The sequence below is a fragment of the Eurosta solidaginis genome, chromosome 5 (genome assembly GCF_040869045.1).
Source record: "Eurosta solidaginis isolate ZX-2024a chromosome 5, ASM4086904v1, whole genome shotgun sequence".
Classification (NCBI taxonomy): domain Eukaryota; kingdom Metazoa; phylum Arthropoda; class Insecta; order Diptera; family Tephritidae; genus Eurosta; species Eurosta solidaginis.
Window position 1 is genome coordinate 218982997 of NC_090323.1, and position 15165 is coordinate 218998161.

General features: G+C 34.3%; 1 protein-coding gene across 1 annotated transcript in view; it reads right to left on the minus strand.

Moving 5' to 3' along the window:
• Positions 1-466: 466 nt before the first annotated feature.
• bma (SCY1-like protein bma) overlaps positions 467-15165 on the minus strand; it is a 385396-nt gene continuing 370697 nt past the window's right edge. The window contains exon 19 of the mRNA XM_067788410.1: positions 467-940. Coding sequence (XP_067644511.1) covers positions 914-940 — 27 coding nt within the window. The 3' untranslated portion in view covers positions 467-913. The remainder of the gene's footprint in view (positions 941-15165) is intronic.

A 15165-nucleotide genomic window follows, 5' to 3' on the forward strand; every position in this document is an offset into this window, starting at 1 on the left:
GATTCCGTTAGTTGACATTAATATATATTTAGTACATAAAATTTCTTTATATTTATGTGTGCCTTCAAAAGTTTATTTACTCCTTTCTGAAAATTCATGTAAATTTCAGGATGTACTACATATACTTTACAGCTTTTTTTTATTATTTTTTTTTTTACAGTTGCGAGCATTAAAATAACAGTGGAAAAATTTATCAAATGTCGTCAATTGTATTCTTTTTGATTTATTTCCAAACACTTAAAAAAAGTTTCCTTAATTTTGTAATTGAAGCTTTGCAGTTTTCAGAATTTGTTTGATTATGTAATTTTGTAGCTCAATTTATTTTAGTCTTATAAATCACAAGTTATAAGTTTCTCAAAATTCGCATTGATTTTTATAATTTATTTTTCGAAGAATGCTTCAGATCTTCTTCCTTGTAAAAATTAAAGGAAGAAAATCGAAAACACCTTTCTTGTACTTTGTCAGACTAAAATTGATTGCTGAGCAGAATATTACCTTACATCAGCTTCAGCTTCGAAAACGCGCAAAACGATTTTTTCTAAAAATTGCCACTGCTATTTTCGTGTTCGCAGCTGTAAATTGAATACCTATGCATGTGGCTGCGACCTGATATAATTTTTCGCAAATAGTTATTTTCTTTAAAAAGCAAACTTTAAAAATTTGTTTGTGCTTGTAGTTATGGGTATTGAGTTAAAGTCTTAGTTAAGCAAATTTGATGTCTGGTATAAAGATCAAAAAGTAGAACCTTTCTTTTTTTATAATTTTTGCATATACAAAAATTACTATGTAGAAGGTTTATTTGAATCGAATATATCACAAACCTTATCGAACATTGCGGTGTAATTGGTGCAGTTACAAAACCTATTATTGTTCAACAAATGCAGGATGATTGAAAAAAATGATATCAATTTGTTTAGGTTCGGCCGGAGAAAAGCTGGTACTGAAAAATATTTTCTTATTAGCATTTGTAAAATAAATAAATTTTTTTTTTTATAAAAAGTGTTGGAACATATCGTCGCCCTCTTGCCGGAAACATGAATGTGTAAACTTTTAAAACTTTTCAAAAATTTCTATATTTTTTTTCCACTTGCAACTTAAATAGCCTGAAAAAATGTGCTTCGTACTCAGAGTTGTAATATAATAAAGAGCAAAGCCAAACTTCGAAAAAAACCCAATTACAATCGTTCCAAGTCAAATTGCTACATATATGATTACCCTGCAAAAATCGTTGGATCATGTGGTCCACTGGGGTACTTACCATTATACTCCACTGTAATGCAGCAATGGACCAACTCACGTTTCTACACGAACATATTGTAAGCCGAACATTGCTCGTTTTTAATGATTGTAATCACTACACGATGTTTATTGGACTGTGGGTACTACATGGATTAGTTTGATGGAATGCGGAGCTGGGGTATATGGTCCGGTCCTAGGACATCGCAATGTTAATTGGACCATATTTTTGGTATGAATTGTGGTTAATTTTGGAGCACTCGCTTGGTCCATAGCGAGTACTCTATACATGCATGCATGGAGTACTCGCGATTTTTGTAGGGCATCTATACTTATGTTATTGTTACATACATATATGTTACGTTGGTCAGTACTGAACGGGTGAATTTGCTTCTGGCAAGAGGGCTATGATATAATTTTTGTTTTAATGTTTGTGTTGAATATTAATTGCAATGTGAGACCACGAAGCCAGGGACCCATTTTAATAGTTATTTTCTTTTCTTGCGTCGATAAAATCGCGGTCAAAAAATGGTCCTAGGTGAAAGTTTATAAGATCTCGGGGATACCCAGAACATTTTCATGATGAACTATGGATTATTTTATTTTTCGAAATTTTTTTTAATCTATGAATAAATGTTAAATACGGACTTTTATTTTTTAAGGAGAAATAAAAGTCCCGCCCTATAACTTTAGAACGGCTCATCCAAATGAAACGAATTTTTTACCAACACATTCTTCCAAATATGTATATTTGAAGCCTTTATGATTATGTGAAAGGTTTTGTAAGAAATACCAGAAATTTGTCATAGAAAAACTAAAGCCAACTCTCATAGTACAGTACTTAAACTTTTTCATAGTAAACTTGCACCCGTTTTTCCGCAATAAATTTTGATCCAACAGAGAAATTTCCTTGAAATTTGATACACCACTTTCTGTTGAAACAAGAAGAATTCTGTATGAAAAAAAAAAATCGTCTCATTTGTATGAACCGTTCCATAGTTATAGGACCGGATTTTTATTCTGTTCTTCAATATCCGGATTTAATAACTTCTTTCTGACAAAAAAATTTAATGTACAAAAACAATTTTCCCGAAGGATTTATATTAAAAAAGGAATAACAGTTTGGGTCCCTGCACCAAGGAGTTGTGAAAATGAAAGAAATTTAATCAAATTAAAATTTTTTTGGTGTATAATGCCCAAAATAGATGTTAAGAAGTTCTGCATGCAGCGCTGCTAGTTTTTCTATTGGTGTTTTTTTATAGACTCTTCTGCTGTTAAATCTATCTGCCAGCTAAATGTAGTGACTTAAATAAAATTTAGACTGACATGTGGAAGATCAAAAAAATTGAATTTGAATTTTATATTGAATGTTCACGAAATGTTAGAAAACATGGGAAATCATATGCATATTTAGCATTTTGTTTTGTTTTTCTTTGGGGCTTTCCTTACGGAACAGTGGCTCCGCCAACTGTAGTTTTATTTGAAACTAGTTTGTTAATAAATTCTCAGCACAGAACTGCACATCTGCGTTGGGCCTAAAAAATATTTTTAGGCATACATTAAGATAAAATATTAATAATTATATGCGGTTGTTCAATTATACCCAAGTACCCTGCAATGCAGCATATTCAACAAAAATTAAGTCTACAAATATATATATATCTTGCGAAAAATCGGACTTACGTATATGGAAAAAGGACCCTTCGCTGACTAGTTGGTAGTGCGACTCATACCCTTTAGGCAAATGGTGTCAATTGTCTTAAAAGGGAAGTTGAACTGGTGAAATCGAACCACTACTAGAACACCCACTTGTGATGCAGAAGTTGTGAATTGCAACTGCCTGCATAGCCCCGAGTCGTCCTAGTAGTGAGCCGATATTCATCAGTTCAATTGCACTGAAGGGGGCAATCGTAATTGTTTTTGTGAATTCTCGGCGTTGGGTGTGTTCTAGCATTTTCCTGAATAGTGAGAATTCAATAGCATTTGATATATAGGAATCGATGGAAATATAAGAGTTCAAGAAAGCAATATATCCAAACTTGTTGACTGCTTTCAAATTAAAGCTAAAATGTAAGACGTAATGATTTCGAAAACAACAGTGAAATGATGAAGTTATAGTGCTGAAATGATCGCGAATATAGTCGTGATTCCAAAAAATAGTCATAAAATAATCAAGTAAAAGTGTTGAAATGGTCCCGGAAACATTCTCAAAACGATCGTGAAACTAATACAGAAGCAGTCCAAAAATTACTCTAAAATTATCACGATAATAATTCCGAAATGGCCCTGGAATAGTCTCGAATAGATCCCGAAACAGTATTGAAATGATCTCAATAAGATTTCGAAACGATCCGAAAATCATCTCGAAATAGTGCTGTAATGAACCCGAAGAGTTCGCTAGTAGTTTCGAAATTATCCCAACTGAATCCGAAGGCGTCTTAAAATAAATCAAAAAAGATACCGAGCTTATCTATGAACATAGGTCAGATATCTAATGTTCTCAAAAATTCTCTTTAAATTTTGCAAGGTGTTTTTTTACCAATTACTTTAAAATGGTTCATAATATTAATCTTTCTTTCGCCCCTGAATTATTGAAACTTACACCGAAACTAGTATACTAGTTGTGAAGTAGTTTGCAATAAGTTGATTTCATTGCAGGGTACTTGTACGTAACAGACGCAGATACTTATGGTTGCCTAAAACTGACCTGCTAGCCATTTGGTGTCAGCTATGTCACATAACTTACTCGAAGTCGATAAAGCAATACTTATGTGGTGAACACTTAGAGGAATATCAACCTATCTCAACTTACAGCTCGAAAATGCTTTACCACAAATATCTTTTGAAGAAGTTTCTATCATAGAATTTGCTTTAGAAAATTCTTATAACGGAATTTGGCTGCAGAATAATGCCCTATTCAAGACTAATTTATTTTTTATCTCAGCATAAAAGGAAGTTCTGCAAACAAATTCTAAAATAAGGAATTTTTCAAAAGCATGCAAGAGATACGACGATGTGTCACTCAGTAGTGGACATGTAAAACTATTGGCATTTTTTTTTCTGAAAATAATGTCGCCCTGTTAGTTCATCACGGCTATCGCGTAAACTTGTGTGCTCCTTTCACAAAATATTTTCAACTGAATAAGAAATAGACTACCACTACCTACAAATTCAGCCATTTTGCAGGTCGCCAATTGACCTAGTTCATAATTTAGCATATAAGAGTGCAACGTGAGGGTAACACTTTTTTCAGAAAAGAAGACGCCATATATTAAAAGTTGTAAAAAATTTGTTTGCATTCTATCTTTACATGTATGTACATTTATATGATAAATGAAGTACTAATACACCAACAACCAAAACTACTAGGTAAAAGTGAAAATTTCGCATCTTAATCAAAAACTGTCTCAACAAAAATCAGATCAACTTTAGTTACATAAGTTCAGTGGTGTCAATAAACCTTTTCAAATCAAAATTTATGCCAAACAAGTAAGGGTGTCTAAGTTCGTGTGTAACCGAACATTATATACTCAGCGTGAGTTTCAATTGTACAGTTCATTTCAGAAAAATTACTTTTCTTATCCCTCTGAGGTATATATTAAACACAAACTATTCCCAAAAAAGTAACGGAGTCTAAGTTCAGGTGTAACCAAAGTTGGATTTACGCTGCTGTTTATTTTTCATATTTATTTACATTACTGGATTTTAAGGAAACATACCTAAAACTTGAAGCTTTCGATATGTTTCAATATTATGAACTTTGTTAACAAAGCGGTTGATCGTAACGACATAAACGAATCGAGATAAATATAGACTTCCATATATCAAAATGCTCAGAATAAAAAAAGAATAGATTCAGCCATGTTCGTTTGTTCGTCCGTACTCCCTTCTGTCTGTTATCAAGATAACTTGAGTAAATATTGAGATATCTTATTGAAATTTAGTAGACGGGTACCTCGGCACTTATCTGCTATAGCTATTTAAAATGAGTGCAATCTGATGTTAATCACGCCCAGTTTTTATATGTATAACATTTTGGAAACACACAAAAAACTTCATTATTAAGTAAATAATACACCTAGAATGTTGAAATTTGATCTAGACCATTTTTATTAGAAATATTTGTAGTTATAAGCCTAACATGTGTATCGAATTTTGTTACCACTGATTTATTTGGAGGCTCTAGAAATATACTGTAATGCTTGATCGAAATAGGGGCGTGGCACAGCCCATTTAAAAAAAAAGTCTCCCAATTTCCTTTTACAATAAAACTTGGTAAGTGAAATATCATTGAAACAATAACATTTTTCGCTAAAATAAAGCTTATTATTCTAGTCTATGCCCCTTTTAAAAATTGTTTGTGTAAAAGTGGGCGTGTTCCTTAACCGATCCTGTTCATTTTTACTAGAAATATTTCCTGCTATAAAAAAAGCATGTGTTCCCAATTGTATTACGATCCGTTAATTTTTCTTCGAGTTACGGCTCGCAAACGTGCTTCGTCAGAAAAGGAGCGGGGCCATGCCCATTTTTAAGCTTTTAATTTTTTTTTGTTATAGTTAATTTTGTTATAATTTAAGAAATACCATTAATATAAAGCTATTTTTGGCAAAGTTAGAGCTTATATTAATCGTTAACGACCCTTTTAAAAACCTTTTGTATAAAATTGGGCGCGATTCTTAGCCGATTTCGTTATTTTTTCTTCAAAGCATTTTTTATAGTAAAGGCAACTTTCTGTCGAATTTTGTTATGAAAGTTTTTAATTTTATCATAATTGGGCGGTGCCATGCCCATTTTCAATTTTATTTTTTATTAAGAGTCTCAATATCAGTGCCCACATAAAATTTCAACATTCTAGGGGTATTATTTACTAAATAATCAGGTTTTTTATGTTTTCCAAAATGTTATATATATAAAAAATGGGCGTAGTTATCATCCGATTTCGCTCGTTTTAAGTAGCGATGGGAAATGAGTGCCAAGGAGCCCATATACCATATTTCAATAAGTTATCTCAATATTTATTCAAGTTGTCGTGTGCAGAGACAGTCAGACGGACGGGCGGATGGACCGAAGTTTATATACTCTGTGTGCAAAGCACGCTGAGTATAAATAAAAATCGATTTATTATTATTTCGAGTTTTGACTGCTTTCGATATAGGGTGCCACTTGAATATAAAAATTTGAATTAAGTTATTATTACTTTACACACTTGCAGTGAAGAGATAATTATTTGAAAAATTATTCCTGATTAAAACTTTCCTACATGCACTCACTTTACCATGTATGTTATTTATGATTTAATTATTTTTTTCTTTAAATCAGTTTATAACATTTTCAGCTTTTTGAGAACCTTCTCATAATTATATTATAAAAAAGTATATTTATTTTATTTACAAATTTACACATGCAATGTGCAAGACATTCAAGCATTTCTGTCTAGAAATAGGATGAGAGTGTGAAACAGGTAATATATAGATTATATTATATAAACATATAGCTTAGCTTTTAACACATTTAAGGCACTTAGAGTGAGGGAAAGAGATAAATAATAGTATATATATATTTGATTTTGTATGTCGTAAAAGATATGTAAAGTGTTTTGTAAATTGATTCCTGCAAGATATATGTATTACTGAAAGATATGTGATATATAGAAAAGGTATATTAAAATTTACAAAAAACTAACAGCTGACCTAATCGTGTGAAAACGACTTCATAGCCTAAAAGGACATTAAACGGAAATGTGAAGCTCCTCAAGGCCAAAATAATGACATTTCAATTTTAAAAATCGGACGTCAAATAACCAAGTTGCAACGAAAAAACCTTTTTGGCTGTATTTCGAGGGATCAAAAAAAAAAAATTTTTTTTTTCCGAAACCCTCTCAACATAATCTTTAAATTTAAGGGCGGACATTAGCAACTTTTTTTTTCGACCCAGTCTAATGTATACCCGACAACTAAAAAAGATCTTTTCAGCAATCTTGAGGTGAAATGATAGTGAAAAGCTCTAATCAACTTTTCTCCCATTTTTTGAGTGCGCCCTGCCAAATCAATTGTATTCGCTTATAAGATCCTGCATAGGTATTTTGGGAAAGCCTCAAGCCAAACTTCAACGAGCCGATTTAACTTAATCACTCTATCTCTATACCTAAATTGGTTAAGATTTGACCATTTTTCGCTCCATTTAAACTGCAGCTTAAACCTGCACTGAAAAATCGGCCCAAATTATCAAAATTGGCAGGATTACGGTCTATTCGCTGTACACGGTTAAAGTTCGAGCCTAAGCCTGAAACTTTTTTGTATTACATCAATGGTGCACAACGCCGGCAGAGCTTCGAATAAAAAAGCAACATAGTAAAGCTTAAACTGACCAACTGCCGGCTTTACTGAATCTCTGTCGTCTCACACGACTTGTAGGTGGACGTCGAATAGTTTTTTGAAGCTCAATGAAGCTTTCGAGTGCACCACTGTGCTCCATATATATAATCAAACCAAATTTGGTAAACAAATTTAGATTATACCGACTTTTATGAAAATAAGTGCGCAGAAATTGGTTTAATTTTTAATTCAGAGAAGTTTATACTTGTATTTAAAAAAAGTTGTAGGTTTTGTGTCGAGTGCTCTATATCGCAATGGTGCGTCTACTTAGTCAGCTATTACATCTGCATAATAAAACATATCTCCCCAAGCTATCTACCAGGAATAACGTCCGAACATTTTACCATAAATTTTGCAGCAAAGGGAATAGTTTAAGGCCGGGCAAAGTCCATGTAACCGATGTCCCGAGAGTAATTATATTATGAGGGGCGATGTACCGTCGGGATGATGAACCCGATCCTGCAATCGATGATGATTTATTTAATTTAATTCTAGATAAAATTATACTAGCTGCAGAACGCAGAACTTAACCGCCCTTGAACAAAAGCGTGCTATTACGGGAAAATGCCGACGACATTTTATCATTCGCTTGAACACCTGAGCCATGATTTCTGCTTACTCAAAACTGGAAAAAAAAAAAAAATAAACGGAAATGAAAATATGGGTTTGATGGTAAATGAGGGCACGTAGTACCTGCTGTTATCAAGCATCATCAAGCAAAGATTCAGCGCTTTGTGCCTTGGCATCACGATACTGTTGGCATCTATAATTTTGAAAGAGTAAAATACTTCGTTTATTTGGGAATCAGCATTAGCACAAACAATCACTTTTGTTTTGAAATCCAGCGAAGTAACGCCCTTACCTTTTAAATGTTACATTGGACTAGGTATGCAATTGAAAGGTCAAGGCCCCTCTCGGCAAACAAACACCATGCTCTACAAGTTACTTATAGTAAAAAAAAAAAAGTACCGGTCCTATTATATTGTGCGGAAGCATGGACCTTGCAATATAAAATGAGGCATCTCTGGGAGTATACGAGCTACACGAGGCTTACGCAAACATCAACATAGTCCTGCGAATTAAAACGCGGAGGCTATGCTGGCTTGGCCATGTTATGCTAATGAAAGATGATGCTCCGGTTAACCAGAGTAAGAGAGCGGCCCCACTCCGCTAGAAAGACCAGGTGGAGAACGATTTAAATTTCCTTGGTGTTACCAATTGGCGCCGGTTAGCAGAGCCACAAAGCGACTGACATTTCTTAGGTGCTTATATGCATTTTTGGGTTTCCTATACATTAAAGTTTCAGTTTAGAAGAGCCCTGACTTAATTTTTTAACCATGTAGCATAAAATCGTTCTGAGATCGAGTTTCGTTAGTTGAGATTTCGACAAATCGAATGGTTAAAACATGGAATTCTTTTCCTCTGCCTACCCTAAAAAGGTTGCAGAGCAGGTGAGCAGACGTTCAAAGGTTTGAATGGGTGGAAGACCTTACAACTTTACTATGACGCAAATGAACTATGGTGCGATTTAATATTTGAGAACCAATCAAAAAAGAGCCCCAGTCTTACAGACGAGTTCTGAAGTGTGACTTTTAAAAATTGTCATACCCCATCTCTCATTGAAACATTGAAAGTGAAAAGTGATAGTTCAAATATTATTATATTAACTTTTAGGCACGGTGAGCCAGCATATGTGAGTTAATCCATTTTTTTGGAGATGTCTTGTGATTTTTAGGAAAATTTCGATTTACTTCGTTGTTGTTGTTGTTCTTACTTCAAAACTGCTTTCCAAACGTTTAGGAAAGTGTTGAAGGAGGGCAGTTTTCGTATACAAGGGTTGATCCAGAAGTTATAATAATCGGTTTATATTAGCGCGGTTCAGAAATCAAAATAAAATGTTCTCACATCACTAGGTATCCATTAGCAGAGAAAAATTTTCCCACTCTTTACTACGAATTGAATATAAGTGAATATAAAAGTAGAAACAATTAAAAAGGGGTGTGAAATTTCGTGTAAGGTCACAAAACTAGTAAAAAATTTGTTAGCTTGTTTAAAACTTTCCGAGATTTGAACTTGAATAGCGACTGGTTTCTGCTTGTCGGTAAGCATTATTCACACCCAACTTGCAGAAATGGATTTAAAAACAGCAATTGAGGTTCCTTTGATCACTATTCGATCGGCCAATACATATTCTGCCACTTTTTTCACGTTATCTTCAGTGAGGGATATGGATGGGCACTCTTCACGATGTTCAATTTATGTGAATGTTCTTCCCAGCGTAGGCTGAGTCAAGAAGCGTGCAACCGGGCAATATCAAAGATGATAGTTTCCTAATGTTTCCTTTAATTCACATAGGTACTTTTCGTTAGCCTTTTTTTCCATTTTCATCTCCTTCAGCGGCACTTCGTGCACTGAATGAAGAAAAAAAAAGGTAAAATCAACCGAATTACGGGTCGATTCAGCCGATAATTCTGTCACTTTTTATCCATAGGTTAGGTTAGGTTGGAGGACCTCACATAGACTGAATGAGTCCTTAGTGTTACCAGTAGTTTGTTTTAACGACCAAACTGAAAAACCCTATCAAAAACGAGGACCTATGTTATAAAATAACTCCGTCCTCTTGGCAAATGCTAGAAGCTTCCTAGGACTTAAGCAACTTGCTGCTTCTAGATCTGACAGCTGTATCACTCCTAAGAGCTGGAGTCTTAGCCTGTCAACCGCAGGGCACGAGCACAGAACGTGCTCGATCGTTTCCTCCTCCAACGCTCATTTCCTACATTTTCTATCACTGACCAAGCCTAATTTGAAGGCATGTGACGCCAGAAGGCAGTGTCCAGTCAGAATACCCGTCATGAGTATACAGTCCTCTCTTTTTAATGATAGATGTAACTTTGTTGGTCTAAGGTTGTAAGACCTACACATAATCTTCGACACTTTACAGCCCCGCGCTTGAACCCACGCCTTTCCCCCTTGGTCGATCATGTACACCTCCCGCCTTCGCTTAATCTCGTTCAGTCTAATTGGAACGTCTACGGAGCAAGCTTTCATAAAAAATAGCTATTAAATAAACTTTGTTCCAATGAATAAAAAAACAAAATAAGTATAAGGCGCGATAACCTCTGAAGAGATTTAAGGCCGAGCTTCTCTTCCAATTTGCGTCGTGCTCCTTTTTAATTTTTCCTACAAATTGGCGGGACGGGACCTACTTGTTTTATGCCGACTCCGTACGGCATCTGCGAGGCTGATGAGTTTTCACTGGCAGCTTTTCATGGCAGAAATACACTCGGAGTGCTTGCCAAACACTGCCGAGGGGCGCCCCGCCGGTGGTCGCCAATGGTTAATTTTTTATTGCTATTTCTAGGCCTTGAATCCATGGTTTTCGGTGTGTTAGGCGTAACTCGCTATTATAAACCACAGTGGCTGCTTAGTTCTGCTGTGCTAACTAAAAATTATTAATATCATGTTGGATAAGAAAATATTACTTGTTTTATACTGTGTTGTTATATACTGTTTTGTAATCAATCAAATATGCTTTTATTTTTATAAAAGCCTATAAAAAAGGACAATCAGGGAGAATATTGTCAGTCAGTCAGAAAAACGTTTTGAAATAAATATTAAATTATTCATCTTTGTAAAAACTCTTTGCTTTAATAAGAATACGTTGAGAGGAATTCAAGAGGTTATGGGCGATACCAAGGATAATTCTTACGGCATAAAACAGTTTAACGGCTGTGAATTTGACGATTGGGAATTTAGAGTGAAGATCCATTTTGATTCAATTGGATTGTTGTATGTTTTAAAGGGCGTTCCAACAGAAGATGAAGAAAAGTCTGAAGACTACAAGAAAAAGGCTAAGATGGCTACGGAGCGCCTTGTGACCTTCATTCACAATGATAGCTTGTCATATGTAAGGGATCAAGATACTGCACGGGGAATGTGGCAGAATTTGAAAGCAGTATTTGCAAGAAAATCGGTGATTAATCAACAAATGGTGCGCAAAAAGCTAGCTACGTTGAGGATGGGTGAAAATGAGTCTGTTGCTTCTCATTTGCTGAGCTTTGAAAATCTTGTGAGGCAGCTAAAAGGAACTGGAGCTGATTTGAAGGAAGAAGATATCCTGGCGCAGTTTTTTCTTACTTTGGGTGATAAATTTGATCCAGTTGTAACAGCATTACAAAACTTGGAAGGCTTAACAGTCAACGTTGTAAAAGAGAGGTTGTTGTGGAAGAAATCAAACTGGGAAGCAGAGTAAAGGAAGATACTGAATTGAAAACTGCATTTTCTGGAAAAAAGACATGGAAATTTCAAGGCAAATGCCATAAATGTGGTAAGTTTGATCACAAAGCTAAGGACTGTTGGATGGAGGAAGCAAAAACAGCTACAAATCAGAGGATATGTTTTGTTGCTGGTAAGTTTGATAACGTTGCGGATTGAAAAAGGAGTGTGTGCTATTTAAGTTGGACTCAGGTGCGAGTGATCACATGGTAAGAGATAGAAGTTGCTTAAATAATATTAAGAAACTGTATGCTCCTGTGGTGATTCATGTGGCAAAAGATTCACAATGCTTAGAAGCAAACTTTGTTGGAGAACTGAATGGACTTACGTCTTTGGGAGTTGCAGTGAGCATGAAAAATGTGTTATATGTACCGGAGTTGCGAGATAATCTGATTTCTGTTAGTAAAATGACGAAAGCTGGATTAAATGTTGTATTTGAATCAAATGAAGCACTTATTCAGAATGATGGTAAGATTATTGCAAATGCGTTTCCAAGTGGAAGTTTGTATGAACTTGAAATTGTAGTAAAGGAGAAATATTTAGTAATGACTAGCTATGAAAGTAATTTAGAGGATTGGCACAAAAGATTGGGTCATACAGAAAAAGAAAATTTGAAGAATTTAATAAGCAGAAATTTGATAAGTTGTTCGATGAAGAATATAAATAGCATTGATAAAGACATAGAGCAACATGTGTTTTAGAAAGGATACACAGTGATGCCTATGGTCCAATTGATCCTGTAGGATGGGATGGTTCAAAATATATATTATCGTTTATTGATGATTTTAGTCATTTTGCATTTATTTATCTTTTGAAAAAGAAGTCGGAAGTATTTGGTAAATTTAAGGAGTATGAAGCAATGACATAAGCAATGTTTTCAACGAAAATACCAGGATTAACTGTTGACCATGGCACAGAATATTTTTCAAGAGATCAGAAAGATTGATATGTTTCGAAAGGTATTCAGGTAGAAACCACCATAGCGTAATACGCCTCAGCAAAATGGGGTTGCTGAAAGGATTAATCGAACACTTACAGAAAAGATAAGGGGTATGCTTTTACAGTCTTCTTTACCAAGACGAATGTGGTGTGAAGCAGCGTTGACTGGAGTGTAGGTACATATATCATCAATCGATTGCAAACCAAATCACTTAAGAAGGATACTACACCTGCGGAAATTTGGTATGGGTATAAGCAAAATCTTAACAAGATCAAAATATTTGGTTGCAAAGCGTTTGCTTGTGTACCGTATAAAAAGAGAAGTAAGTTGAACGATAGAAGTACTAAATGTGTATTTGTTGGGTATACACCGAATGGTTATCGTCTTTGGGACTTGGAAAATTATAAATGAATAGTAGCTCGAGATGTAATTTTTGATGAAAATAATTTTCCATTCATAGACAACATCAAAGATAAGCAAAACGCAAATGTAATAAGATGTTTCGAGCAAGAGGGGGAAGTAATTGAAGATGTCGAACCATGCATTGAATCAATCGAGGAAGTTGTGGAATCCCATGACGAAGAATTGACTGATGATGTTTTTCAAGATTCAAGTTCTGGAGGACGAGGTACAAGTGGTGGAAGAACCAATATCTGGATCTAACAATAGAGATCAACCAAGAAGAAGTGAACGTCTACGTCAAAAGAGTTTATTTAAAAGCTAATTTAAGTACATCTTCGAGCAATATTCCATTGAAATACTCTTAAATTTTCTGCAGAGATGAAACAGAACTTTGGGTCAAAGCAGTGGAAGATGAATTGAATTCTATGAATATTAATAAAGTTTGGAAATTAGTAGAGTTATCAGGTGAACCTAAAGTCCTTAAGTCAAAATGGATATTCACAATTAAAGAAACTGACGAAGGTGTACCAGTGAGATATAAAGCGAGACTTGTAGTAAAGGGATATATGCAAAAAGAAGGAGTTGATTTTTATGAGACATTAGCTCCTGTAGCAAAGTAATCTACAATAAGAGTAGTGTTAGCTGTTGGCATAAAAAATAATTTATATTTTCATCATCTTGATGTAAAGATGGCTTTTCTGCATGGAGATTTGAAGGAGGATGTATATATGGATGTACCAGAAGGCGTAGCATCAAAAGGGAATCAATACTGCAAGCTACTTAAGTCACTTTATGATCTAAAACAAGCACCAAAGTGTTGGAATGAAAAATTCAATACCTTTGTATTGAAATTAGGTTTTAAAAGATCCCAACATGACTACTGTTTGTACAGTAAGATTGAGGATAGTCTCATTATAATAATTGTTTTGTATTTTGATGACTTGTTGATAGCTGGATCTAAGAACCAAGTATTTAATTTAAAGAAGCATCTATCTAAAGAATTTGAAATGACAGATTGCGGAGAGTTAAAATATTTTTTTAGAGTAAAAGTTGAAAAGGGTAACAATAAGTTATATTTGTCACAAGAAACTTATATCCAAAAACTGTTGGGAAAATTTAAAATGCATGATTGCAATCCTTGCAAAACCCCTATAGAGAAAAATTTAAAATTATTGAAACAGGATGAGAGCAAGAGTTTTAATAAAGGAAATTATCAGGAACTATTAGGTAGTCTAATGTATACTATGCTCTAAATTAGTATGCGGATATTTGTTTTGCAGTAAGCTATCTGGGACATTTTCAACAAAGTCCTGGAAATGAACATTGGCAAGCATTGGAAAGGATAATTCGTTATTTAAAAGGATCTGTGCAAATCAAGATGAAATTTAAAGAGACTGTAATATTCCATTAGTAGGGTATGCTGATGCAGATTGGGGAGGTGATACTAACGACAGAAAGTTCACAAGCGGATTTGTATTCAAAGTTTTTGGATGTACAGTGTCATGGTCTAGCAAGATGCAAACCACTGTAGCAATGCCATCAAGTGAAGCCGAGTACGTCGCTTTGAGCAATACAGTATCAGAACGACTATGGTTAAAAGGAATTTTAGAAGACTTATATGAAGTAAATTCAAGTTATTCAATAATAATATACGAAAACAACAAAGGCTGTATAGATATGTGTAATAATTTGGAAAACAAGCGTACGAAGCATATAGATATAAAGCACCATTTCATGAGGGATTACGTTTAGAAAAAAGTAATCAATATTAAATCAATTCCATCGGAGGATCAACTTGCTGATATATTCACAAATGGATTAAATAGAATAAGATTTTATAAATTAATGAAGGAACTAAATTTGATTGATCAAGAGGGGGTGTTGGATAAGTAAATATAACTTGTTTTATACTGTGTTGTTATATACTGTTTTGTAATC